The sequence below is a fragment of the Macaca thibetana genome, chromosome 13 (assembly GCF_024542745.1).
Source record: "Macaca thibetana thibetana isolate TM-01 chromosome 13, ASM2454274v1, whole genome shotgun sequence".
NCBI classification, from domain to species: domain Eukaryota; kingdom Metazoa; phylum Chordata; class Mammalia; order Primates; family Cercopithecidae; genus Macaca; species Macaca thibetana.
Window position 1 is genome coordinate 80,805,779 of NC_065590.1, and position 25,308 is coordinate 80,831,086.

Sequence of the window (25,308 nt, forward strand, 5' to 3'; positions counted from 1 at the left end):
AGAGTGAGACTCTGTCTCAAAGAAAAAAAAAAAAAGAAGAAGAAGAAGCTGCATACTGACAGCCCCAGACTGGGAGGCACCAGGGAAATCATTTGGTCTAGCCTTTATCTTTTCTAGAGGAGGAAATCAAGGCCCAGAGAGGGGTAGCCACTTGCCTAGGGTCACAGAGCAAGCCTCCTGACAGGTCCAGTGTTCCTGCCCCTGCCCTTCACTGTCATAGGACCCTCAGGCAGCCTGGCAGGAGCACTGAATATGAGCAGGGCATGGGAGCCTGCTCAGGCAGCCCTCCTCCCCATCCCAGGCTACGGACCTGCACCCTGCCGACATCAACGGCAAAGCTGACCCCTACATCGCCATCCGGCTAGGCAAGACCGACATCCGCGACAAGGAGAACTACATCTCCAAGCAGCTCAACCCTGTGTTTGGGAAGTAAGGCTTCTTGGTGCCCTCCCCTGCCACACCCCAACTTCTCCAACCCAGACCACCTCTCACCCTAGCCGATCCTTAAACCCTTCTAACTCCACCCCCACCAGGTCCTTTGACATCGAGGCCTCCTTCCCCATGGAATCCATGCTGACAGTGGCTGTGTATGACTGGGACCTGGTGGGCACTGATGACCTCATTGGGGAAACCAAGATCGACCTGGAAAACCGCTTCTACAGCAAGCACCGCGCCACCTGCGGCATCGCCCAGACCTACTCCACGTGTGTGGGGCGTGGGGCAGAGGGTGGGGGCAGTGTGCCTGCTTCGCCTCCACTCTAAAATGAGATTCAGATAGTGGTGATTTGAGAAGGTAGAAATATTGTGGTTTCTGTCCCAGGCCAGGCCTCTGCCCCTATAGTCCCTGGGCACAGCCTTCAGGGGACAGGACTGCAGATCCCAAAACAAGGAGAGGGCCAGTGGATTGCAGGACAGGGGAGGCAGGATGAGGAGAGACAAGTGGGCTAGGGAAGGTGGGGGCCAGAAGAGGACAGGAAGAGTCCCCTGGGGATCTGGGCCAGCTCTGCCACTTACAGGCTGTGTGACCCTGGCCAAGTCCCTTCACCTCTCTGGTTTTCAGTTTCCTCAAGGGAGTCTCTGAGGTTCCAGAGGAGTGGGCACAGTGAGGGGATGCAGTGGGGCTAGGCTGGGGACACTGATATGTGGTCGAAGGGCCAAGGCAGGAGGGTTCAGCCTCCAGCAGCCCTAGTGTCTCAGGTGAGCCTGGGGCCCAGGGCAGGAGGAATCAGACTCACTTGCTGATGAGGGCAACAGCCAGCTTTAGAGAACTGGCCACAACCAGCTGTCATCCAGGATGGCTTAGTCCTACCCAGCCCCTCCAAGCCTGTGTGTCCCCTCCCGCAGACACGGCTACAATATCTGGCGGGACCCCATGAAGCCCAGCCATATCCTGACCCGCCTCTGCAAAGACAGCAAAGTGGACGGCCCCCACTTTGGGCCCCCCGGAAGAGTGAAGGTGGCCAACCGCGTCTTCACCGGGCCCTCTGAGATTGAAGACGAGAACGGTAATGGGGCACTGGAGGGGGACGCAGCCACCTGCCCCCTCTCCAGCAGGTTTCAGAGGCCAGGAGGGGTCCACACTTCCCTGGGGAACCCCACAGCCTAGCCTGGGGTGTCCTCAGCCTAAGCCTGGGCTTAGTGACCCTCTGCTCATCACCCCAGAGCCCCGCTCCTATGCCCCGCCTCTGTGCTTCCACTCCTCCTCCAGGGCAGCCCCACCTGCTTTCTCTCTGTCCAAATCCCAGGGAGGTAGAGAGGCTATCTGCATCCCATTCTGCAGATGAACAAACCAAGATCCTAGTTCCAGTGACTTGCCCAAGGTCATGTGGCTCTTTAGAGGCAGAGCAAGGGCAACGGCCCAGGTCCATCCGGCTCTAATCCTTAAACTCTCCTTACTCCTCTGTCCATGAGGCACGTCCCAGAGAAGCAGAGAATCGGGAGGTGTCCGTGCTGGTATCTGATCACTGTCAGGTGCTGGGACAGGAAGTGGATTCTCCCCTCCCTGACCCCTCTCTCACAGCCCAGCAGGGCTCTCCAGTCAACTTCCCCAAGCAGAGGACCAAGGGCACAGACCTCTCTTGGCCCTGTGGGGCAGCTGAGACCCTGGGCAAGCCACTTCTCCTTCTATGCCTCAGTTTCCCCAACAGTGAAAAGGAGGTGGGGTAAACAGGTGATGGCATAGGGGCTTCTTTGTGCTCCTAAATCCCTAGTCCCAGCAAAGGTCTCCTGGTTGTGCTGAGCCATATGTGCAGCTGAGCTGCCTGTACCCACAGGTCAGAGGAAGCCCACGGACGAGCACGTGGCGCTGTCAGCCCTGAGGCACTGGGAGGACATCCCCCGCGCAGGCTGCCGCCTGGTGCCAGAGCACGTGGAGACCAGGCCGCTGCTCAACCCCGACAAGCCGGGCATCGAGCAGGTGACACTTGCATGGCCAAGACTGGGGGTCTTGGGTATTGGAGACCAGGGATTCCCAAGCTGAGTCAGTAAAGGTAGAAGCCAGGCCTCATGCTGTCCGCTGCATTCCAGAAAGCCTGGCAGGCACCTCCCCACCAAGGCCCCTCAGGGTAACTTGAATGGCAAGTGTCTTTGCTTTGAGTGAGAATTACATCAGCTCAGGCAGAGACCTAGGTTGTCTCCCTCAGAAGCTGTGATTGGCTATTGGTGACATCATAGGAATTCCTGGCATCCAAAGATGGAAACTGATGAACTGGGTCCTTGACAGAACAAAGGTTAGGAGGGAGAGGAGAGCTGATCTTCCTGGGCAGAGGGAGAAGACCCTAGGAGATCTGCCACAACCCTCTTCCTCAGGGCCGCCTGGAGCTGTGGGTGGACATGTTCCCCATGGACATGCCAGCCCCTGGGACGCCTCTGGACATCTCCCCTCGGAAGCCCAAGAAGTGAGCGGCTCAGGGCCCAATGCTACTCCCTCCCGGCCCACCCCATCACTTCCCACCACGGCCCAACTCTACCTGTGGGAGGCTCAGGCCCAGATGGCCTTGGCCAGTTGGCATCTCTGGGGCCTGGGTGTGGCCACTGGGCCTTATAGGGGAGAAACTGATCAACCAATCAATAGAGTTTAGGGCCTGCCCTGGAGAGTCCCCATGCGCTAAGGCAGGACAATGCCTTCCACCCCGCGTCAGTGAGGGAGATGAGCCCTACACAGCACACTCCGGTGCACTGCATCTGCGTGGTCGACGCACCCATACACATGCATCTCGTGCACACACACACACGCACAGCATAGCACTCCCGTGGGCACTCACACACATGCCCACACTGACGCACTCCTTCACAACACACAGAACCCCTGGGTCGTCCTCACATCCAGGCTAGTGTGATGTTCCGCCGAGTTTTCTTGAAGTGCCTGCCAGTAACGTATGCAGGAGTGAGTGCCTGGAAGAGGCAGGAGGTGGTGGCGTGAAAAGAACGCAGGTTTCCCATCCGTAAAGCGGCAGATTCGAGTCCAGCTGCCAGACAGTGACTGGATTCAGGGCCGGCTTCAGGGATGGAGGAAGCCACACAGGGTCCCACTCTTGTTTCCATTCTCCTGTGTTGCCATCTTGAAATTCTTTGTGACAAGTGGCCCTGCATTTCCATTTGGCGCTGGCCCCGGCAAATCATGCAGCCAATTCTGCCAGGAATGTCCTGGAAACCTGAGGCCATGAGTCGGCTGTTCAGGGCCTGTCATTAGGGAGCACCCAACCCGCTGGGCCACTCTGGGCTCGCGGCCCTGTCTGCAATCCCAGGAGAGCCAGGCTCGGATCAATTTTTAGTGAATGACTCAGCCTCACTGTTAATAATTGAAATGAACTACATCATTCATAATGACAATTAAACCTTGAGGGGAAAATCCTCTTTGGGGACAAGGACATACAGCTTCCATGGGCTTCCATTGCTGGCTACTGGGCTTAAATGCAGACTTCTCTTGGAACTAGCATCTGAGACAGAGGCTGGCTTCCCGCCCCCTGCCCCACGCCACCCCCACCGCCCACAGCCATGTGCCTGGTGGGCCCTCTCACTCATGCCTCTGCTTCCCCCACCCCGAACCACTCTAGCCCCAGCCTGGCCCAGGCCCCGTGCTGACCCCAAGTCTCCAGGGCTCCTCTCTACCTGCCCCATCCCAGCCCTGGCACCCTGGCATAACCCCCACCCGGGTCTGCTAACCAGCTCTCTCTCCCTGGGCCCAGGTACGAGCTGCGGGTCATCATCTGGAACACGGATGAGGTGGTCTTGGAGGACGACGACTTCTTCACAGGGGAGAAGTCCAGTGACATCTTCGTGAGGGGGTGAGTGAGCAGTCCCTGCATGAGAGGGACTGAGCCGGGCAGGCCCTGCTTCCCGGGGGGCAGGAAAGGAGGCAGAGGGAAGGTGGCTGTGGGTGGGAGAGGTCCCACTGGCCTGGCTGCAGGTCTGGAGATGTGGCGCCCACAGGTGGCTGAAGGGCCAGCAGGAGGACAAGCAGGACACAGACGTCCACTACCACTCCCTCACTGGCGAGGGCAACTTCAACTGGCGCTACCTGTTCCCCTTCGACTACCTGGCAGCGGAGGAGAGGATCGTCATCTCCAAGAAGGAGTCCATGTTCTCCTGGGATGAGACCGAGTACAAGATCCCCGCGCGGCTCACCCTGCAGATCTGGGATGCGGACCACTTCTCTGCCGACGACTTCCTGGGTGCATAGCAGGGCAGGGATGGGGGCTCAGAATCCAGAACTGAGGAGGGGCAGGGGCTGGGGAGGCAAGGACAGGGAGAGCCCCGCCCTGGGGGGACAAGGACAGGGAGAGCCCCGCCCTGGGGGGACAAGGCGTTATTGCTTCCGGCCTGTCAGAGCCAGGGATGTCTGACGGGGTTCCGCCCCCAAGGACCCACCTAACCGTCCCCAGGCAGATGTCCTTAGTATCATAACCAGGCTGACCACAAGCTTTGGACACACCAAGGAGGGGGCAGTCAGTGCTGATGGGGGAGGGGAGAGGCTCCCTAAGGGAGTCGGGAAACCTCCCTGGGCCTCAGGTTGCTTCTCTGTAAATCAGGGATTCCCCCTAAAACTCTAATCTGCATCTGCAAGCTTGTGGGATTAGCAGGACTTTGATAGAATGGATGTGTGGCAGGGAGTGGCAGGGGAGACCCCAGGAGAGACCCTCTGGGGTGAAAGAAGGACCTGAGTAAAGCGTGGGGGCTGGGGCTGCCCAGCAAGCCCACGAGGACACCTGCATTGAGGCCAGTTGCTGGGAGTGAGGCAGGAGGATGAGATTTGGGCTCCTGGAGGTCTGCACTCAGCAACCAAGGGAACGAGGAGCCCAGACCCCCACTCCCACCCCACCCCACCCCAGCCCTGTTCACTCAGAGCTGACACTGAGGTCGCCACAGGGGCCATTGAGCTGGACCTGAACCGGTTCCCGCGGGGCGCAAAGACAGCCAAGCAGTGCACCATGGAGATGGCCACCGGTGAGGTGGACGTGCCCCTGGTGTCCATCTTCAAGCAAAAGCGCGTCAAAGGCTGGTGGCCCCTCCTGGCCCGCAATGAGAACGATGAGTTTGAGCTCACGGTGCGCACCCCCTCCTGCTCGGGCAGTAGGCAGGGCTGGGCCCAGCTGGGGTGCCAAGGGCCCAGCACGTGACTTGGACACTGGAACCTGTCTGTCCTCTGCAGGGTAAGGTGGAAGCTGAGTTGCATTTACTGACAGCAGAGGAGGCAGAGAAGAACCCAGTGGGCCTGGCCCGCAATGAACCTGACCCCCTAGAGAAACCCAAGTGAGTGCCCTGCCTGCCCAGCCCCTCCCCACTCTGGTTCTTGGAGGCACTGGAACAGGAAGGAGACACTCCTCAGACACCCCATCTCTTCCTGGGCCACAGCCTCATTACAGGGGAGCCTCCTCCCTGCTCTCTGCTGGCCCTGAATCCCGCAACGTCCCTTTGAACCAGAGGATGGGCTAGGAGTACTGGAGAGCAGGACCTTTCCTGGGAAAGGCCCCATTTAGCAGAGATAAACTACGCTCTTCCCTTCCTAGCTTTTGCAGAAGAGCCAGCTCCAGTGGTGGCCTCTGGGGCCTCGGCCAGCCTTGATGGCCAGAGGGATGCCTAGAACTGCACACACAGCCCAGGGCAGCTTCCCTCTTGGTCAGGGCCCCTCGCTACACCCAACCCCTTCTCCTCCCTGTCCCTCCTCTGCACTCTCTACCCTTCATGCTCCAGCCGGCCCGACACAAGCTTCATCTGGTTCCTGAACCCTCTCAAGTCGGCTCGCTACTTCTTATGGCACACGTATCGCTGGCTGCTCCTCAAACTGCTGCTGCTCCTGCTGCTGCTCCTCCTCCTCGCCCTGTTCCTCTACTCTGTGCCTGGCTACCTGGTCAAGAAGATCCTCGGGGCCTGAGCCCAGCGGCCTCCTGGGTCTGATACTTCTCACTTCTTCCTCTGGACCAAGGGCTAGGCAGGCGCGCGCACACACACACACATACACGCACACATCCACAAACACAAATGTGCATACATATGCACACACACACAAGCATATATGCACACACGTGCCACACACAAGTGCATACACATGCACTCAAGCACACACAGGCACACACTTAAGCCCAAACATGCACAGCAACTTTCAGTTTTCATGACAGAATAGACTCTCAGAACTAGAAACGACTATTTTACACTTTCCCATATTAAGCCAGAGAGGTGAAGTAGCTTGCTCAAGGTCACCCAGCAAATTAGGGTAGAGCCGGGACTCAAGCCAAGGTTTCCAAATTGCCAATCCTGTGTTCTTTGCACACCACCTCTGCTCCCAGCCACGTTTCTCCCAGACTCTAGTCCAATTTCATTGGCAGAAAGAAGCTGAGCTATGGACAGAGAAAAGGGAAGGGTGTGGCCAGGGTTAGCCAACAGGTCTGGAAATGGCTCTCACCAGTGTGTGACCTCCCAGTCCAGGGCTGTTTTCTGCCCTTCGGAATCATAGTTCCATTCAGCTCAAACATTTCATAGCCACCATGGCCTGAACACCCACTGCAGGTGCTTAGAGTTCCCCAGGCACTGGCTCACTGTGCCATTGCACCAACCCCAGGAGGTAGGTACTGCTTGTAACCCCATTTTATACATGAAGAAACCGAGGTTGATAGAGGTGCCTAACTGACCTGTGAAAACCATTCAAAACCAGGCGCTCTGCACCCAAGCCCCAGCTCTGTGTCCCCACCAATACTGAGCTCAGCTCTGGGGCTGCACGCCATGTCCTCTGGGAGGCAGTAGTTTGAAAAGGCATATTCAGTACTTTCACTCTGTATCTTGACATTTTACCAAACCTATTGCTTTTATAACACAAACGACAGATAGTGAGGCTGGCTAGGTGCTTCTCGGCTGGCAGGCTCTGCGGAAGGTGGAGTGGGTCTGCACCCTGACAGTGGGAAGGTCGGTGAGGGCGGCTCGTGCCCCACAGGGGCCGCTCAGACCCTCAGCAGGGCCCGGTGGGAGCAGCCATTTACGTCCATCAGAAAGGAAGAGGTTGCGAAACACCGGTCTCACGAGGACATGGGGCAGCACATAGAACGAGCTAACCGCAGGAGCTTGCTAACGATGAGAACTGCCTGCAGGGCCAAGGCTGCCCCATGCTGCAAGTAGTTCCCATCAAGGCCTTGGGAGCAGATTCCAGCTCCAAAGGTCCTGCAGAGAGGATAGAGTTTTGTAAGCAGCAAGTCGGGTACTTAGAAATGGGTTCAAACCCTGCCTCCAGCATTCACTGCTTTTGGGGCTGGGGCCATGACAGGGCTTTTGGGGGTCCAGAAGGACAGAGGATGGGGTGCACTGGGAGGCAGCTCCTGCCCACTGGCTGACCGGCTCCTCTCTTCCACTTCCCAGCCGGCCCGACACAGCCTTCGTCTGGTTCCTCAACCCTCTCAAGTCCATCAAGTACCTCATCTGCACCCGGTACAAGTGGCTCATCATCAAGATTGTGCTGGCGCTGCTGGGGCTGCTCATGTTGGGCCTCTTCCTCTACAGCCTCCCTGGCTACATGGTCAAAAAGCTCCTTGGGGCATGAAGGCCGCCAGCTCCCGCTAGCCACTCCCTGGCCCTGCCACATTTCCTTGCAGTGGCTTGGACTCTTTCCCATCTCCCCTGGGCAGCCTGAGGAGCCCAGTGTCCACTCTTCATGCCTTGGGCCCAGAGCCTGCCTCCTGTTTGTGGGGCCGCCTGTCCTCACTGCCCCAGGCTGCGGCTTGCCCAGTCCTGCCCCTCTGACCCCTGCCTGTGGGCTGGGGAGCCTTGGATGGGGTGGGAACCTGGAATGGGTCTATCTTGCCCCATCTGGCTGAGGTACCACCCTTCTTCAGGCCCAGGCTCCAGAGGAAGCCTCCTGAAACCTTCCCCAGGTCTTCCAAGTACAGGATTGAAGCTTTAGTGAAATTAACCAAGGACCAGGGGTCAGTACCCAGGGCTTTGAAAAGAATGAACGAGCAAAAGGTATCCCCGCCGTGTCCCCTTCAGATAGCACTGGTCTTTGATCCGCAACAGGGGCCAGACCCTGTCCACAAGTCCCAGGGTGGCTGTGCTGTCACTGCTGGGCTCCACTTGGCTCCTCTCGCTTCCCAGGGCGTCGCCTGTCCTGCCTGTGCATTTCCATAGCTTCCAGAGCTCCCTCTGCCCCAGCCAGTGCCCCCAAGCCCAGCTGAGGAGCTGTGAGGAGCAGCAGAGGGGACTCCCCATCCTGGGCACACCCTGCCCTCCCACCCCTGCCCCCCTTGCCCTTCCAGCCCTTTCAGCTGCAGCTGGGAGCTGGCCCATCAAGTGCTGCCCCTGCCTGTGTCTGGCTTTCTGTTGGCTGTTTTTCTTGAGTGGTGATTTTTCTCTAAATAAAAGAAGTCAAGCACTGAGCTGACAGGTCTGCACTGGTCAAGTCGAGAGGAGGAGCCGCAGGTGCGGGACAGAGGCAGCAGTTCTCTAGGCTGGTGGATTCCGCACCAGCAGGGCTCCCGTGGCCTTTCCCCTTCGAGTGGCCTCTGGTGGCCCAGGGTTCAAAGCAGATCTCGGGCACATGGCTGCCCACCCAGGCTGCCCACAGGAGGAGTCTTACACTATACCCCAAAGGTTACACCAGCCTGGGCCCAGGGGCCCCCAAAGCACCAAAAGAATCCTTCAGGTCTGGGGCCAGTCTGAAGACTGAAGACTCCACAAGGGCCCAAAAGCTCCAGCCGCCACCCATGGAAACCAGCTTCCCCTGAAAGCAAGAAAGGAGCCCCACGCCACTGGCCTCGGCCTCTGACTCACTCCACAATCTCAGCCTGGGGCAAAGTCCCCTCATGACACAGAGGTAGGGGCAAGGGCCTGGTCTTGCTAGACCTGCCCTCTTTAAAGAGATTCAGTCACAACTTTTAAAAGGCTTAATCATAGTGCAGGACACAGGTAACTCCTCTGGCTCCTTATTTCAATAGGATTCAGCCACAACTTTTAAAAGGCTTTAATCATAATGCAGGACACAGGTAACTCCTCTGGCTCCTTATTTCGACAGGCTATAAAGACAGCCCTGGAAAATCCAGAGAGCCGGCCCAGGTGCGTCCCAGTGGGTGATATGAGCTGGCTCCCGCATAGACACCAGCATCAGGCCAGCCCTAACACATCAGCCTTTGGAGTTCCAGCTCTATTTTGTGGGTACCCGCAACACCTGAGTGGGAGGAACTTGCAGTTCCGAGTTGATCTGGAAAAGGAAGGGTGAAGATCATTAAATTTTCCCCAGGGCCCTCCTTCCTTTGCCACCCCTGCGAGCCACGCTGGCTCTCCCATGGGCCTCCGAAGCCCTGCATGCATCTCCTCTCCAAAGCTGAGAGACGCTGAGCACCCACAGGCTGCCTTCCTGCAGGAGACACGCCTGAGCCTTCTTGCTCAGCTTCTGCTCCAGCTGTGACCTCTGGTAGCGTTCTTCATCTCCCACCCATCCATTCTCTGCAATCTTCCCCTTTCCTCTCTCCATGCACCCATGCCATCCCCAGTCTAGCCTGCGCCACCTCTTCCTCCCCAAGCCTCTTGTACACAGTAGCATCTGTGGAAGCAGGAACCATACTGTCCAGAATGTCTGGGTCCTGTCACAGGCCAAGGGTCATTATGAGGCCAAGGCTCACTACAACATCCCCCTTTCAGCTGTTGCCTGGGACCTGGGACTGTGCTGGGGCCACACAGCCCCTGTGGCTGGACTTGGAGCTGGCCTCAGTCACCTCACACGTGTGCAACTAACAGCTGTGTCATGACCTTCCTGGCCTACAGCCCCAGCCGCAGGCACCTCCACCACAGAGCAGGAAATGTTAGCAATGGAATTTTTCCTTCCTCCTCTTGCCAGGCCATGGGGAAGTTGCCCACAACTATTGTGGGGGTGGGCACAGATGGGGGCCAGGGAATATCTGCCCCAGCAGAGCCTCCTCCCTCATGCGAGGACGACCCTCCAGTCACATCCCAGGCAGGGAACCCGGGCTGGCGGGTGGAAAGAGCCCAGGCTCTGGATGAGTTGCAAACTCTCCAAGTTGTGATTGTCCTTTCTGTGAAATGAGGAGCATCGTTTCCGCCCTGTCCACCTCACACAGCGGGTGTGAGGATGGAAGAAAGCACAGCTGGAGGCTCTGTAGCTGGGGAGCTGCTCCTGGCTGTGGCACTGCTTCACACAGAGTGGTCCCAGCAGGCCACTGGCACCAGAAACCACGGTATCAGACACTGTCACACCTGAGCTGTCCTGGAGGAGACTTCAGGCAAGATCTACTCCTTTAGCCAGTAATTGTCTCAAGGTGTCACTGTTGATTTTTCACATCACGTCGCAAAGCTCCCTTGCCTCTGGGTGGGAGGGGACTCCTCATTCCCTAATCCCAGCTCCAGTCCCCCCGCCCCACCCATCTCCTGCCACCCCTCGTTGGAAGGCCCGCTGCCCACCTTGGAGTTCAGATACTGCTGCAGCAGTGCCTGCAGCTCTGTGTTCCGCTGCTCCAGAGAACTGTTTTCCAGCAGTAGCTTGGCCCTCTGGGTCAAGACAATGCTTTGGACAAAAAAATCAGTTAGAGGCTCACTGAATCCTCCATCCTCTGCCAAGTAGGGGCCAGGGTCTTGGTGTTTCTGCTTTGGCTGCAGGTGGAGGGAGACTCCAGAAGCTACACGCTTCACCCAGCCGCCAGGTGAGCCAGGTTAGCAGGAACAGAACAGGCAGGCCAGGGCCCAAGAGCCAACCGCCCCACATGATCCACCGACACAGGAATTGCCAAGGGCAGCTCTTCCCTCCCAGGTTCGGTGGGACAGTGGGGCAGCAAACACGGCTGCTCCCAGCAACCATTCCTCACCTGCCCACCAGCACCCTCCTGCTCCATGACATGCACACTTACTGGTACTTCTCCAAGGCTGTGTAGAGGGCATCCCAGAGGTTCTGCTTGGAGGAAGGGATTACCGTGGTCAGGGCCTGCCAGTACTCTGAGTCCTTGGAGTTGTTGCGCATATTCTTCTGCACTCTTGGCGGGGCCCGCGAGTCCCTGAAGGCCAACAACACTGTGACTGTCATGTCCATTGGGTACTACCCAGGCCCCCAAGCAGTGCCAGTCACAGGCCTACTGCTTTCCCACCTGTCACCTTCCCACTCAGCAGTCCAAGTTTATTAGATGGTGGCAGGTTCTCAGAAAGGACACAGTTTATTAGATGGTGGCAGGTTCTCAGACAGGACACAGTTTATTAGATGGTGGCAGGTTCTCAGAAAGGACACATGCTTATTGTCAGCGTTCCTGCCTCGGTACCACCGGTACCTTCGTGAGGGCATGATCAGTGCTTCATCCACCCCTCTCTCTCCCAGTCAGTTTACCTCACTGCTTTACAGCTCATCGCTGTGCCCGTCTCTTGCACCAGCGCATCCAAAACAGTACTGGAATTCAGTCATGGCCTCTCCATCCCGCCATGACAGCCTTTATCTGGAGGATCCCCACCTCCCACCTGGACAAGCCTCCTGATGCTCTCCCTGTATCTGGCTTCGCCCCTTCCCTGCCGCCACAATGATCTCTCTAAAATACAAGGCTAATCATGGCTCTTCAGCTGCTTCAAATCCTTTTCTGGCTCCCACCACCAACGGGTAAAGACAAAGATCTTGGGCACATTGGGCAAGGCTCTCCAACACCTGGCTGGCTCCCCACCCACCAGTGCCACCTCCCAGGCCCTTGACCCACCAGCCACACCTCCTGTGATGATTCTTGAACAGACCTGACCTTCCCCATGCTGCCATTTCCTGAAATGCCCTTACCTCCATTTTATCTGCCTGGGAACACCCAGTTCCGGTGCCATTTCCTCCCAAAACCCTCTCTGACGTGCCAAATGGAAATGGCCATTTCCTCCTCTGAACAACGGTGCACCTTGAATGTGCTTTGACCATTGCTCTGATCACAAGGCAGTGTCCCCACAGTGCTTACACATGGCAGCCTTCAATGCATGTCTGCTGAATGAATGATGAGTGAAAAAAGCACAAATCACTACTACGCCCTATTGCTTTCCTGACTCTGTCCAGTGATTGGTTGCCCTAGCCTGCCTTCAGATAGCCCTGTCCTTAGTCCTCGTATCTTGCCCAGCGCACTCTTCTCCACTCACTGACTCTGCCTGGCTCCCCAGCCCACCCAGCTCCCCTGGCTCTGGTCTCAGGCAAGCCTTCCAGCCCCGCAGCCCACCTAGGCTTCTTCAGACCCATGACAAAGGCCTCCAGAATCTTGAGGACATCATTGGGGTGGATGTCCCAGGGGGAGGGTGGGGTCTCCTCCTCTTCCTCCTTCTCCCCTTCCACCAGGCTTTCTTCCTTTGCTCCCTCCATCTCCGTCTGCTCTGCCAGCTCCAATTCTGACCCCATGCTTGTCTCCTCCATGCTCGCCTTCTCCATGCTCGCCTGACTGCAGGACTTGATCTGGAGAAAGATGCAAGGACAACTGTGGGCTGGGGACACACGAGCATGAGCATGGAGAGAGAGGCAGGGAGAAGAAAAACCAGAAAAGTTGACGGAAAGTGACAGAAAGCTTTCCCAGGGAGACATTTACACAGGGATAGAAACAGGAGAAAGCGTGGGGAGAAGGGGGATGGGATGGGGAGAGGCACTAGGAGGCTATGAGACAATGGAAAGGTTCTGTTTCTAAATCCGGTCTCCTAGGTGCTCATCTTACTGACATTCATAAAACTTACATGTTATAAATTTCCTTTTGAATCATAATGCAAATTAAATTTTTGTTTTAATTGTTAAATTTAAAAGGTCGTCCTCCTTCTCCTATCTTGCAGTTCATGCAATTGACCTCCCACAGGCAAATGAATGCTATCAAGTTGCCTATGGTTCCTTCCAAGGAAATAGTATCTCTATGTAATGTCTATATATAAATACATGTGCATACCTTTCCATATATACTTCTCCTTTTCGTTTTGACATCAATGATACTATACTACACATGGAGTTCTGTAGTTTGCTTTTTCACATACCAGTAAACCTTAGATATCTTTTCATGTGAATACAAAAAGAACTTTGGTTTTTCCCACAGTTTTATAGTACCCCATCATGTAGATGTACCACATATTATTAAATAGATTCCTCAACGATGGACATTTAGGTTGTTTTGAATCTTCTGCCATTTCAAACAATGCTACAGTGAATCAGCTACAATAAATACACCATTTCAACTGTACTGAGATATATCTAGAGAATAAAATCCTAGAAGAAGAATTTCAGAGGCCAAGATGGGCAGATCATTTGAGGTCAGGAGTTCGAGACCAGCCTGGCCAACATGGTGAAACCACATCTCCACTAAAAATACAAAAATTAGCCGGGCATGGTGGCAGGTGCCTGTAATCAATCCCAGCTACTGGGGAGGCTGAGGCAGGAGAATGGCTTGAACCTGGGAGATGGAGGTTGTAGTGAGCCAAGATCATGCTACTGCACTCCAGCTTGGGCAACAGAGCAAGACTGTGTCGCCAAAAAAAAGAAAAAAGAGAAGAAGAAGAATTTCAGAGCAAAGTGTATATAGTTTTGTAATTGATACTGCCAAACTGTCCTCAATGGAGGTTACAATTTATACTCCTACCAGTAACTTATGAGTGTACATGTTTTCTACACCTCAGTCATCACTATGTTATACTTGCTGTGTTATCAAGCTTTTTTTTTTTTTTTTTTTTGCCAACATAACAGGTTGGCAAAATGGAATTCAGGCATTTTAATGTGCATTTCTCTTATTACACGGAAGGCTGATTATCTTTTCATATGTTTAAGAGTTACCTGTATTGCCTCTTCTAGGAGTTGTTCATTCATATTTGTTATCTGTTCCTTGAGTTCTTGGTCTTTTTCTTATTGATTTCTGAGAGCTCTTTATATATTAAGGAAATGAGGCCTTAACTATGATACAAGTTGAAAATATTTCTCTGCAACTTGTCATTCATCTCTTAACTTTGCTTATGATGATTTTTGCCCTACAGAATTGTTTTTAAATTCTGGCATCAAATATAGCTTTTATTCCCTTTATGGCTTTGGCTTTGTGGTTTTGTCCATTCTGCCAACTCTTTTTTTTTCTCTTTTTTTTTCTTAGAGACAGTGTCTCACACTGTCACCCAGGCTGAAGTGCAGTGGTGCAATCATAGCTCACTGCAGCCTGAACTTCATCATGGCTCACTGCAGCCTCAACCTCCTGGGCTAAATTGAGCCTCCCAAGTAGCTGGAACTATAGGCATGAGCCACTGCGCCTAGCCCAGCCAACTCTTTTTAGAGGCATGTTAGGATACTCAGCTTTGGGCTAGCAGTACTAAAAACATTTTTCATTCACATTTTTTTTTTTTTTTTTTTTTTTTTTTTGAGATGGAGTCTCGCCCTGTTGCCCATGCCAGAGTGCAGTGGCACGATCTCAGCTCACTGCAATCTCCGCCTCCCGGGTTCATGCCATTCTCCTGCCTCAGTGTCCTGAGTAGCTGGGACTACAGGCGCCCACCACCATGCCGTGCTAATTTTTTTGTACTTTTAGTAGAGACAGGGTTTCACCGTGTTAGCCAGGATGGTCTCGATCTCCTGACCTCGTGATCTGCCCGCCTCAGCCTCCCAAAGTGCTGCGATTACAGGCTTGAGCCACCACGCCTGGCCCACATTTTTCATTTTTAAATTAAAACGTTATACAACTTTTAATATGGCAATTTCTTTAAAATAGTTAATATTTGATTCACCTTCTGAAATCAATTACAATCAATATATGTAGGACAAATGGGCCCTGCCTTGCAGGAAAGTGTTAAGGATCAAAATATTCAGAACCAGGTGGGCTCTGCTCTTACAGTGGCTGAGACCTGGTTGTGAGGGAGGGTGCAGGAAAAGATTCCTTGGGCCTCAGTGTAAGAACAGCATCTCACCCCCAAGCCATCCTTCCCTTTACAAAGAGACAAATTGATAAACAATAAGGAAAATGCTAAGTTAGCTATACCTGACATAAAAGCACTGCTGTGTCTCCAGAAGTACTACTCAAAGGCAGTACCATGCTCTGGGGGCTTTGGGAGAATTGAAAATGCAGGGACATGGGTGAAGCTGGAAACCATCATTCTCAGCAAACGACCACAAGATGAGAAAACCAAACACCGCATGTTCTCATTCATACGTGGGAGTTGAACAATGAGAACACATGGACACAGGGAGGGGAACATCACACACCGGGGCCTGTCAGTGGGTTGGGGGCTAGGGGAGGGATAACATTAGGAGAAATACCTAATGTAGGTGGTGGGTTGATGGGTGCAGCAAACCACTAGGGCATGTGTATACCTATGTAACAAACCTGCATGTTCTGCACATGTATCCCAGAACTTAAAGTATAATTAAATAAATAAATGAATAAATAAATAAAATGCTTTCTTCTCTTTGCACCTTGCCTTACCTGGAGACTGGAAGATAAACGGTGAGCTCGATATTTAAGGAAGAAGTTCACCAGTTTATACAAGTCATCTTCACTTTCAATTCCAAGGGCCTGGGGCAAAAAACAGGATGGTTGCTCAAACACCCCATCAAAGAGGCCACGGGCTTGGGCAGCTGATGGATGCTCAGCTCCTAAGAGCAGGAGGCTTGGCTTATGGAGGGCATTCATCCAACGCTGGGAAGCGACTGTGAACTTGGGGACACACACATCAGAACACACAGAAACAATGCTCATAGAGCCAGGAACTGCTCCATATGGATCCCTGGCTGTGAGGGTACCAAGTGGGGCTGCACCAGATCTGAGTTTGGGGGTGTCGGGGAGACCAGATCTGAGTTTGGGGGTGTCGGGGAGACCAGATCTGAGTTTGGGGGTGTCGGGGAGACCAGATCTGAGTTTGGGGGTGTCGGGGAGACCAGATCTGGGTTTGGGGGTGTCGGGGAGACCAGATCTGAGTTTGGGGGTGTCGGGGAGACCAGATCTGAGTTTGGAGGTGTCGGGGAGAACCTACAACCTGAGAGGAAGATGCTAGTAGAGGAAGGGGCAGGGGTGGGAGACACAGCAGCGAGTCTGAGGCCAATGTGTTGTGTGGAGAGCAGGTTAAGGGAAGGATGTGACAGGGAGCAGGGGAAGCCCCGGGAGACCCTCATCCACTGCCAGGGTTGAGGCAATGGCAGGGCCATCTGAGAACACAGCTGGCTTCAGCCCTGCCCGTGTCCTCCCAGCCCCGTGGGACTCACGGAGAAGATGGCGTCCAGCCTCAACAGATAGCATTCATTCTGCTCCAGGGGCAGGAGAAGGCTCAGCAGCTTGCTCTCTATGAGGAACCCCTGGGGAGAAGGAAGAAGGCATCTCCTGTCGGGGAAACGATTCAGGAGCGAGCCCCAGGGTCTGCAGCTGCCCCCTGTGTAACACTCCAGGGACCATGCCATGGAGCAGACACACAGGGATGGGAGCCAGCAGTGGGCCCCAGCAAAGCCTTCTCAGGGTGCCCATCAGCACCCCCCTCCCCAGGGAGCAAGGCCAGGGACAAGCAAGGCCAGGGACAAAGCCCATCCTCACCACAGACTTAGCTTTTCCCACCCAGAAGGGCACCAACCCACTTCACCCACAAGCCACTGGGCAAACTCCTGAGGCCCCCACCACAGTCCAAAGCTGACCCAGTCACAGGCTCCTGCTTCACTCATAGTCTTGTCCCCAAATATCTACAGAACACAGCAGCAGGCCAGGGAGGCACGGAGGGCAGTGGGCACCCCAAACCAAAACACGGCACACATGCGGTGGAGGGGAGAGGGCGGCTGAGCAGACACGGTGCCTGCTCTGAGCTGGGATGCCTGGGGGAGGGCTCCATGGGTCTCTGCATCCAGCTGCAGGTTGAGAGGGCAGAACCTGCCACCTGACCCCTTCAGCAGCAGCTGCCCTCAGTGGCAGGAGCCAGCCAAAGGCAACTGCCCCCACTATCCCAAAAGAACACCCACTTCAGAACCATAAGATCCAAACCAACACTGCCCATGTTTGATCAAAACCCGACTTCCAGCTGAACCAGCTCAATACAGCTTTTATTCTAAGTCTAACCATATTTGCTAACACACAATGCAAACATCCAAATCCTAACATACCCAGAGTAACCCCCAACACGAGCGCCTGAGAAGGGCCATGTCAGTATGGCCACGTCACTTAGCAAGTTGGCTCATGGAGGTGAGCTGGTGCCACTTCTGTCTCAGAAGCAGCATCATTTTAAGCTGGCAGGAGCCCTCCAGCTGGCCTGAACTGTGCCATGCTGACCAACCAGGGTTAGACCCATTTTCCAGCTGGGCCAGCTCAGAGGCAAGCCCTCTGTGAACTGGCCCTGAAGTCCAGGGGCCACCCCAACTCTGCTCGTCAGGCCCCAACCCTGGGCTTGGCCAGGGAAGGACTGGCCCGCTCCTGACTCCAGGCTAGCACTGGCCCGGCAGAGGCCTCAGAAGCTGCACAGCCCCGCGAGTCCCTCTGCTGCAGCCCCGGCCTGGCCTCACCGACTCGTCACACAGGAGCATCAGGATCTTCTTGGTAGTTTTTTCAGAAATTTGCTTCGGCAGGTCCAGGTAGGACTCTGGTTCCGAGGCGGCCTCTTCTGCCTCCTCCTCTTCTGCAGACAGGTCAGGGGGAGGAGAGAGAGAAAGAAAAAGAAGAAGATTTCTGGACCTAGCTGACTCTGAGAAACAGTCAGATGGCTTTCTCTGAAAAAATGTACCTCTCAAAAAGCCTCTGTGAGGCATTCTCACAGTCTCTTTATGATGAAAAAAGCCTATTACGTAGGGGGAAGGAGGGCTAGGGGATCGGAATCAGAGACTACCTGAAGAACTCGGCCATTCCCAGCCAGCCTGTGATGCCCTACTTTTCCAAAATGCATCTGCCTGGAAACATCATACTCAAAATCCAGCCATGAACCAGGGAGTGGGAGGGAGAGTGTGAGACCGTTTATTCTTATTTCAGAGATGATCTAGCAAGTGGTTCTATGGTTTCTAAACCTGCGACAGATTAGATAGAAGCAGCCAACTCAAAGCAGGGGTGGGTGGCTGTGCACATTCACAGATAATTTTTTTTTTTTTTGAGACGGAGACTTGCTCTGTCACCCAGGCTAGAATGCAGTGGCGCAATCTCAGCTCACTGCAACCTCCGCCTCCCAGGTTCAAGCGATTCTCCTGCCTCAGCCTCCCGAGTAGCTGGGATTACAGATGCCTGCCGTGACACCAGCTAATTTTTATGTTTTTAGTAGAGACAGGGTTTCACCATGTTGGTCAGGCTGGTCTCGAACTCCTGACCTCATGATCCTCCCATCTTGGCCTCCCAAAGTGCTGGGATTACAGATGTGAGCCATTGTGCCCAGCCTATTTTTATTTTTTTAATTATTATTATTATTATTATTTTTGAGATAGAAGCTCACTCTGTTGTTCAACCTGGAGTGCAGTGGTGCAATCTTGGCTCACTACAAACTCCACCTCCTGGGTTCAAGCAATTCTCCTGCCTCAGCCTCCCGAGTAGCCGGGATTACAGGCGCATGCCATGACTGGCTAATTTTTTGTATTTTTAGTACAGATGGGGCTTTGCCATGTTGGCCAGGCTGGTCTCGAATTCCTGACCTCAGATGATCCGCCTGCCTTGGCCTCCCAAAGTGCTGGGATTACAGGGGTGAGAAATCCTATACTCTCGGCTCTGTCCACTGAAAAGGCCTAGAAACAACGGCCAATCCAAAACAATGAGCACCCAGCAGCCACAGTGTGGTTTCTAAATACCATTCCCTGGGCAGGCATGGTGGCTCATGCCTGTAATCCCAGCACTCTGGGAAGGAATTGCTTGAGCCTAGGAGTTTGAGACCAGCCTGGGCAACATGGCAAATCCCTGTCTCTACAAAAATTACAAAAATTAGCTGGCCATGGTGGCATGAGTCTTTGGTCCCAGCTACTCGGGAGGCAGAAGTGGGAGGATTGCTGAAGCCTGAGAGGCAGAGGTTGCGGTGAGCCAAGATCCCACCAATGCACTCCAGCCTGGGTGACAGAGTGAGACCATCTAAAAAAAAAAAAAAAAAATCCCTATTAAAAAGGACCAGGGGATCCTTGGAGAAATGACTGATTCCAGACTTGAGGCAGGTAAAGTATAATATGTGCCTTGAACACCTGGTCATCCTGGAAAGCCAGGACGCTATTAAACAAAAAACTACTAGGGCTGGCCAAGCGCAGTGGCTCACACTTATAATCCCAGCATTTTGGGAGGCTGAGGTGGGGGGATCAGGAGGTCAGGAGATGGAGACCATCCTGGTCAATATGGTGAAACCCCATCTCTACTGAAAATACACAAAATTAGCCAGGTGTGGCAGTGCACACCTGTAGTCCCAGCTACTCGGGAGGCTGAGGCAGGGGAATTGCTTGAACCCGGGAGGCAGAGGTCTCAGTGAGCCGAGACCGCGCCACTGACCTCCAGCCTGGCAACAGAGCAAGACTCTGTCTCAAAAATAAATAAATACATAAACAAATAAATAAATAAATAACTACTAGGGCTGAGTCAAAAGGACCTAGAAGCCAATGTGAAGATTTCCACTAGCCAAAGATGGAAGAATTTGAGCCTCAGTAAGGATAATTACTTTTGTAAACTAAAATACATCAAATTTGTTTAAATTCATGCATTCATAATATTTTTTAAAAACTCATTGGTACCTTTGGAAGATGCTAGAGGACCAACCCATTATTTTGAAAGTTGGTCAGCGAGAAAAAATAAGCATCTATCCTGCTTTTCATATACAGACTATCTCAGGGTAGCAAATTGCTGATGAAGGAAAAGTTTTCTTTTAATAAGTATTCTAACTGTTAAATAAAGACACAAGAATAGAATTTAACATATCACCATTTTGCAATTCCTAATACAGTTCATGGATCTTAGACAATGATTAGCAACGGTTGCTAACATCACAAAAAGAGAGACAATTTAACATTAGTTTATCCCGATGGAGGTACTACACAGTAATGTACTTAGCAAAAGTAAATTGGACCTGCACCTGATCAAGTTTCTAGACCTAACTTCCAGTTTATAATACAGGGGAGAGAGCAAAGCTATAAATTAGAGGAGACTTACAAGCTATATCCATAATCATACTCTACCACCTCCTAGCTATGGGATTTCTTCCCCCTCCTCCCTAGACTATCTCTAACATGACTGGCTTAACCCAATGTTCTCAGGGGGCTCCTCCAGCTCTAAGGTTCTACGACAACGTTCTAGTCACCTGTGTGCATGAGCATTTCTTCTACTATCTGCGTGGCGGACTTCTGGGGCTGCTGAGAAATAGGCCCAACATTCTTCAGGAACCAGAAATCAGGTGCTGTCCAGGGAAGCCCCAGATGATGGGTGTGGATGATCCTGTCCACATCAAAGGCTCTGGCTATTAGATCCTTTGCCTCCTCTTCATTCATCAGCCAAATCTCCCGAAACTTCTCATCATCAATAAGAGCAAAATGCCTGTGAAGGAGAGTCACAGAGCATGGCCAGCTGACCCCAGGGCCTGGCCAGGGTCCCCTCAATTGGCAGCAGGGAAAGAACATGAAAAGGAGCTGTGCTAATTCCTGGGCGTGGCCCCATCCCTGGGCAGCTGATTCCCACTTACAGTAAACTGGAAGCCATCCCAACACATCTCAAGAAAAGGCAGGTGATACGCAAGTGAAGGACCAGGGGAACACACCACAAAGGGTTAACTAATGCCTGGTCCAACTCCAAAATAGCTGGCCATATCAAGTCCAACGAAATCACAGCCTGTACAAACTCCATCCCCGCCACCTCTATGCTAGGACAAGTGCCTTAGGACCAAGTCCTTAAGATACCGCATGGCTTTCTGTAGCTCCTTGAATTGCAACACAAGACGTTTGTAGTCCAAGGTTAGAGACTGGTTCTCCTCCTGAAACTGCTTTATTTGCTTGGCATATTTTGATCTCAGATTGTTAAGTATATCATGCAGGCTGGTTGAAGGAAAAGAAAAAAGTTAGTCTGCAGCTGCATAGAAGGTCGGACGTATGTTGCTCTCATCCACCTGATTCAGCTCTACAACAAACTCAGGAGCAGATTTGTGGAAGAGCAGAAAACCCTCCCTTATATTCCAAAACACAGATCCCATTTTGATCAACAAAAGGAAGGCAACAGGAGGTCATGCGACAGTCCAAAACGAAATGCACTGAAAGCAATCCAGAGCCCATACCCACCAAGAGGCAGCCTCCTACTCAAGACTGAACAGAACCTTCTTCACAACACATCATTTGTCAGAATGCCCATACCCATACCTAGGGCCAGCCTCACATATTTAAATAATCTATCTCGGCCAGGTGCGGTGGTTCAAGCCTATAATCCCAGCACTTTGGGAGGCCAAGGCGGGCAAATCACGAGGTCAAGAGATCGAGACCGTCCTGGCTAACACAGTGAAAACCCATCTCTACTAAAAATAATAAAAAACAAAATTAGCCAGGTATAGTGTGGTGGCAGGCACCTGTAGTCCCAGTTACTCGGGAGGCTGAGGCAGGAGAACAGCGTGAACCCGGAAGACGGAGCTTGCAATGAGCTGAGATCGCGCCACTGCACTCCAGCCTGGGCGACAGAGCAAGACTCCGTCTCAAAAAAATAAAAAATAATAATAAATAAATAAATAATCTATCTCAACTATTTCACTGTCATGACTTAGATGTTTAATTCAATTATGAAGCAAGGAAAATTTAAAGAAAAAAATGCATATCACAAAAGCCTATGATACATAAATCTTCCAGCCTCAAAGTGCTGATACCGTTAACAGGTCCAGTAACTCATTCATTCATTCATTCACTCATTCACTTATCATTAAACAAGCATGAAATGCCACTTTCGCGCAAGGATATGTTGAAAGACAAAGATGAATACAAAGATATGTTTCAATACTATCTTTGACACGTACTATCAGTCTAGACAAAAACAAAGACAAACGTTAATTACAGTACAGCATGGCAAGTGCTATAGGAGAGTTTTATGCAGGATGTCAGGGGAGCCCAGAGGTGAGGCATCTATCTTACCAAGGCTTGCAGGGGAGGGGATGGTCCAAAATTTCCAGAACAGCAAGAGGCAGTTAAAACCTGTCCAATAGCACTGTGAATCCAGGCATGGCACAGCTCACCATCTCACTGCTAACAGGAGCTCTGTGCATGGAAACTTGGCCCATAAAATATGCATGGCAGGCACAATTTTTAGACCCAGGTCCATACTTCAGACTTCAAACTGCTACAGAGGTGTCTCTTATCAGTGTCTCATTCACACAGTAACAGAGAAGTTGAAGGCCAACATATTTTAAGTTTAGAAATTCTAAAAATAAAATTTTCCATCTCCTAAGCATTATTCTGAAATGATCAAAATGCCTTTCAAATGCAAACATTCATCATTCATATTTTCATCGTCAAGAAAATGCAAAAAAAAGTAGTTACCTTAGTCTCTGATAGAAAGAAACAGCTAACCCATTTTCTTAACTAAAGCATTCAAGGAGGCTTTCCAAGCACAGAAGTAAAAACAAGTAGTCATTCCAAAGTGGTTTTTTTCCCAATGTCATGCGGTAAAGGAGTTCCTACGTGTCATCTAATTACAAAAGCTACCAAAACAAACTCCAGATGCATACTGAAGGTCCGGGCAAGATAGCAGGAGAGGAAGTCAACAGGGAAGAATGGTTGCAAGAGGAGGTTCAACAAAAAGTCCAGAGTCCTTAGTGCCTGGAAGCTAGAGATGCAGAGGAGTAAAGCTGGAGAACTGGAAACAGGGAGCAAAGGCAAGTCTGGTTTCAGAAACTGTGCCCTGGAAATGACAGGGCCTCTCCAAGTTGAACTGTTACCTTGGCAGTTCCAAGTAAATGAAAGGTGAGCTCAGGATTGGGGATATGAAGTTGGTAGTCATCAACAAAAAGGGGATATTCAAAACCATGAGATTGAGGTGTGTGGCAGATGAAATAAAAATTAAAAGCAATGGTAAGGCCTGGGTCTTCTAGATTACCTTATCTAGATACTCAAGACATATCAAGCAAGGAAAAGCAGAACCACCAAAGGAAACAAATAAATTAAGAAAGAAGGGCAAATATTTTAGGGTCACTTAAACCGAAGAAGAAAACCCAGTATCCAATCATAATAGGATGAGGCCTGAGGAGAAGTCACTACGTTTGGCTAGAAGGGCATCATTGGTATCCTACTTTGGGAAGTTTTTGTACAATCCTGGGGTCATAGGTTGCTATGGCTTGAATGTAACTCCTCCAAAATTCAGTGTTGTCAATGTGATAATATTAAGAGGTGGGGCCTTTAAGAGGTAATGAGGCCATGAGGGCTCCCCCGTCATGAATGGGATTATGGGATTAAGGCCCTTATAAAACAGGCCTCCCAAAGCCTTAGGCCAGCTTGCTCTCCCATTCTTCTGCTGAGTGAGGACACAGCGTCCCTCCCCTCTGAAAGATACAGCCCTCACTAGAAACTGAACCTGCCAGCCTTGATCTTGGCCTTCCCAGGCTCCAGAACTGTGAGAAATAAACTCGTCTTTGTAAATTATCCAGTCTCAGGTAGTCTGTTATAGCAGCACAAACAGATATGTCAAATTATGAAATGTTGGGTGGTGATGAGGAGGAAAGGAAAATGGCAATGAAAGCAAGAAATGAAAAGATGGTGCTTAGAAATGGCAGGGTCCGTTGAAGGGTTTTTCAGGCTGAGGGAAAGATGTCTGAGTTTGAAATAAGAGGGAAGATTCCACTCATCTCTCAGCCACAGGCATCAAACCCAAGCTCTGCCTCAAGCGCCTCCTCCCGCCTCCCACCTTACCCGTTCTCTACACCCACTGTAGGACTTTCTGAATCCTACCTCCTTGCCTTCAGACCAGCCATTCCCAGCTGCCAGCACTGTCCACCTGGAGTCTCCTCTTAACTGCCTTTTGCCAGTTCATGTCCCCACCCCCTCCAGTATTTCACTTCTTTGGGAAGTTTTCCCAGGTGCCTCCTCACTGTATTGATGTGTGTCTTTCTTGGATGTTCCCCTATCTAGTATGGGGCTTATATAGTGGGAATTTTTTCATAAATATTGTCCCCTGACTATTCTTGTTTCTCAGATAATCAGGCTTAAGATGCCATCCCATTTATTCAGTACCATTTTCTGTGATAAGTAACTACCAAAATGTCAACTGATGTTCGTCTATACATTCAACATGTGTCCAAAATGTATGTATTACCAACCCACAAGTGGAAGAATTCATAAATAATAATAGGCTATTTGGGGTTTGGAGGGAAATCCTCAATCTTGTCTCCTTCTACAAGCAAGAAATCTTATTCCACTCTGGTCCTCAGAGCCTAACACAGTGGTCTGAAACTTAGAATGCAATTCCTAAAGGAAGAAAGGCAGGAAGGATGGGACTAAGGAGACAAGGAAGAAGGGAAGATGTGTGAGAAATTTCAAGCAATAGATACCTTTCAATGAGCCATGGTATCTCCACAAAAGCAAACTGGCACATGTCATGAGTACTTAGGTTGGTATTATTTGCAAGGGAAAAAGGCTGGAAGCAATCTACATGTCCATCATTAGACACTGGTCAAATAAATCATAGTGTATCTATACAGTGGGTTGTAGCAGCTTAACAAACGGTAAAAGCTCTCTATGAACTGGGATGGAAAGGTCTTCAAGATACACGGCAGTGTGTACAGACTGCCATCATTTGCGTAAAAGCAGATGGGGGATGAGAATATTTGTGTGGGCTTGTATATGCCTAATGAAATTCTGGAAGAGACAAACTGGTTATAGAGGTGGGAAAGAGGAACAAGATGAATGGGGATGGAAAATCTTTTGCTATGTTCTCTTTTCTTGGGGAGAGAAGGGGAACCACTTGAATGTATTAACTTCTCCAAAAAACTATT

The 25,308-nt window shown here is 51.8% G+C and overlaps 2 protein-coding genes across 4 annotated transcripts in view; one reads left to right on the forward strand and one right to left on the reverse strand.

Moving 5' to 3' along the window:
• OTOF (otoferlin) overlaps positions 1–8,858 on the forward strand; it is a 103,224-nt gene extending 94,366 nt beyond the window's left edge. The window contains exons 38-47 of the mRNA XM_050753866.1: positions 302–429; positions 534–704; positions 1,345–1,505; positions 2,274–2,416; positions 2,809–2,897; positions 4,188–4,286; positions 4,432–4,673; positions 5,368–5,546; positions 5,651–5,751; positions 7,846–8,858. Of these exons, the coding sequence (XP_050609823.1) occupies positions 302–429; positions 534–704; positions 1,345–1,505; positions 2,274–2,416; positions 2,809–2,897; positions 4,188–4,286; positions 4,432–4,673; positions 5,368–5,546; positions 5,651–5,751; positions 7,846–8,026 (1,494 nt within the window). The 3' untranslated portion in view covers positions 8,027–8,858. The remainder of the gene's footprint in view (positions 1–301; positions 430–533; positions 705–1,344; positions 1,506–2,273; positions 2,417–2,808; positions 2,898–4,187; positions 4,287–4,431; positions 4,674–5,367; positions 5,547–5,650; positions 5,752–7,845) is intronic.
• Positions 8,859–9,426: 568 nt separating this feature from the next.
• The window catches only part of DRC1 (dynein regulatory complex subunit 1), a 265,623-nt gene continuing 249,741 nt past the window's right edge, over positions 9,427–25,308 (reverse strand). For all 3 annotated transcript variants that reach the window (XM_050753628.1, XM_050753627.1, XM_050753629.1), the window contains 9 exons: positions 21,248–21,382; positions 20,656–20,888; positions 17,915–18,027; positions 16,640–16,729; positions 15,864–15,953; positions 12,657–12,886; positions 11,340–11,483; positions 10,897–10,999; positions 9,427–9,679 (listed from right to left, as the gene is read on the reverse strand). In XM_050753628.1, coding sequence (XP_050609585.1) covers positions 9,623–9,679; positions 10,897–10,999; positions 11,340–11,483; positions 12,657–12,886; positions 15,864–15,953; positions 16,640–16,729; positions 17,915–18,027; positions 20,656–20,888; positions 21,248–21,382 — 1,195 coding nt within the window. In that variant the 3' untranslated portion in view covers positions 9,427–9,622. The remainder of the gene's footprint in view (positions 9,680–10,896; positions 11,000–11,339; positions 11,484–12,656; positions 12,887–15,863; positions 15,954–16,639; positions 16,730–17,914; positions 18,028–20,655; positions 20,889–21,247; positions 21,383–25,308) is intronic.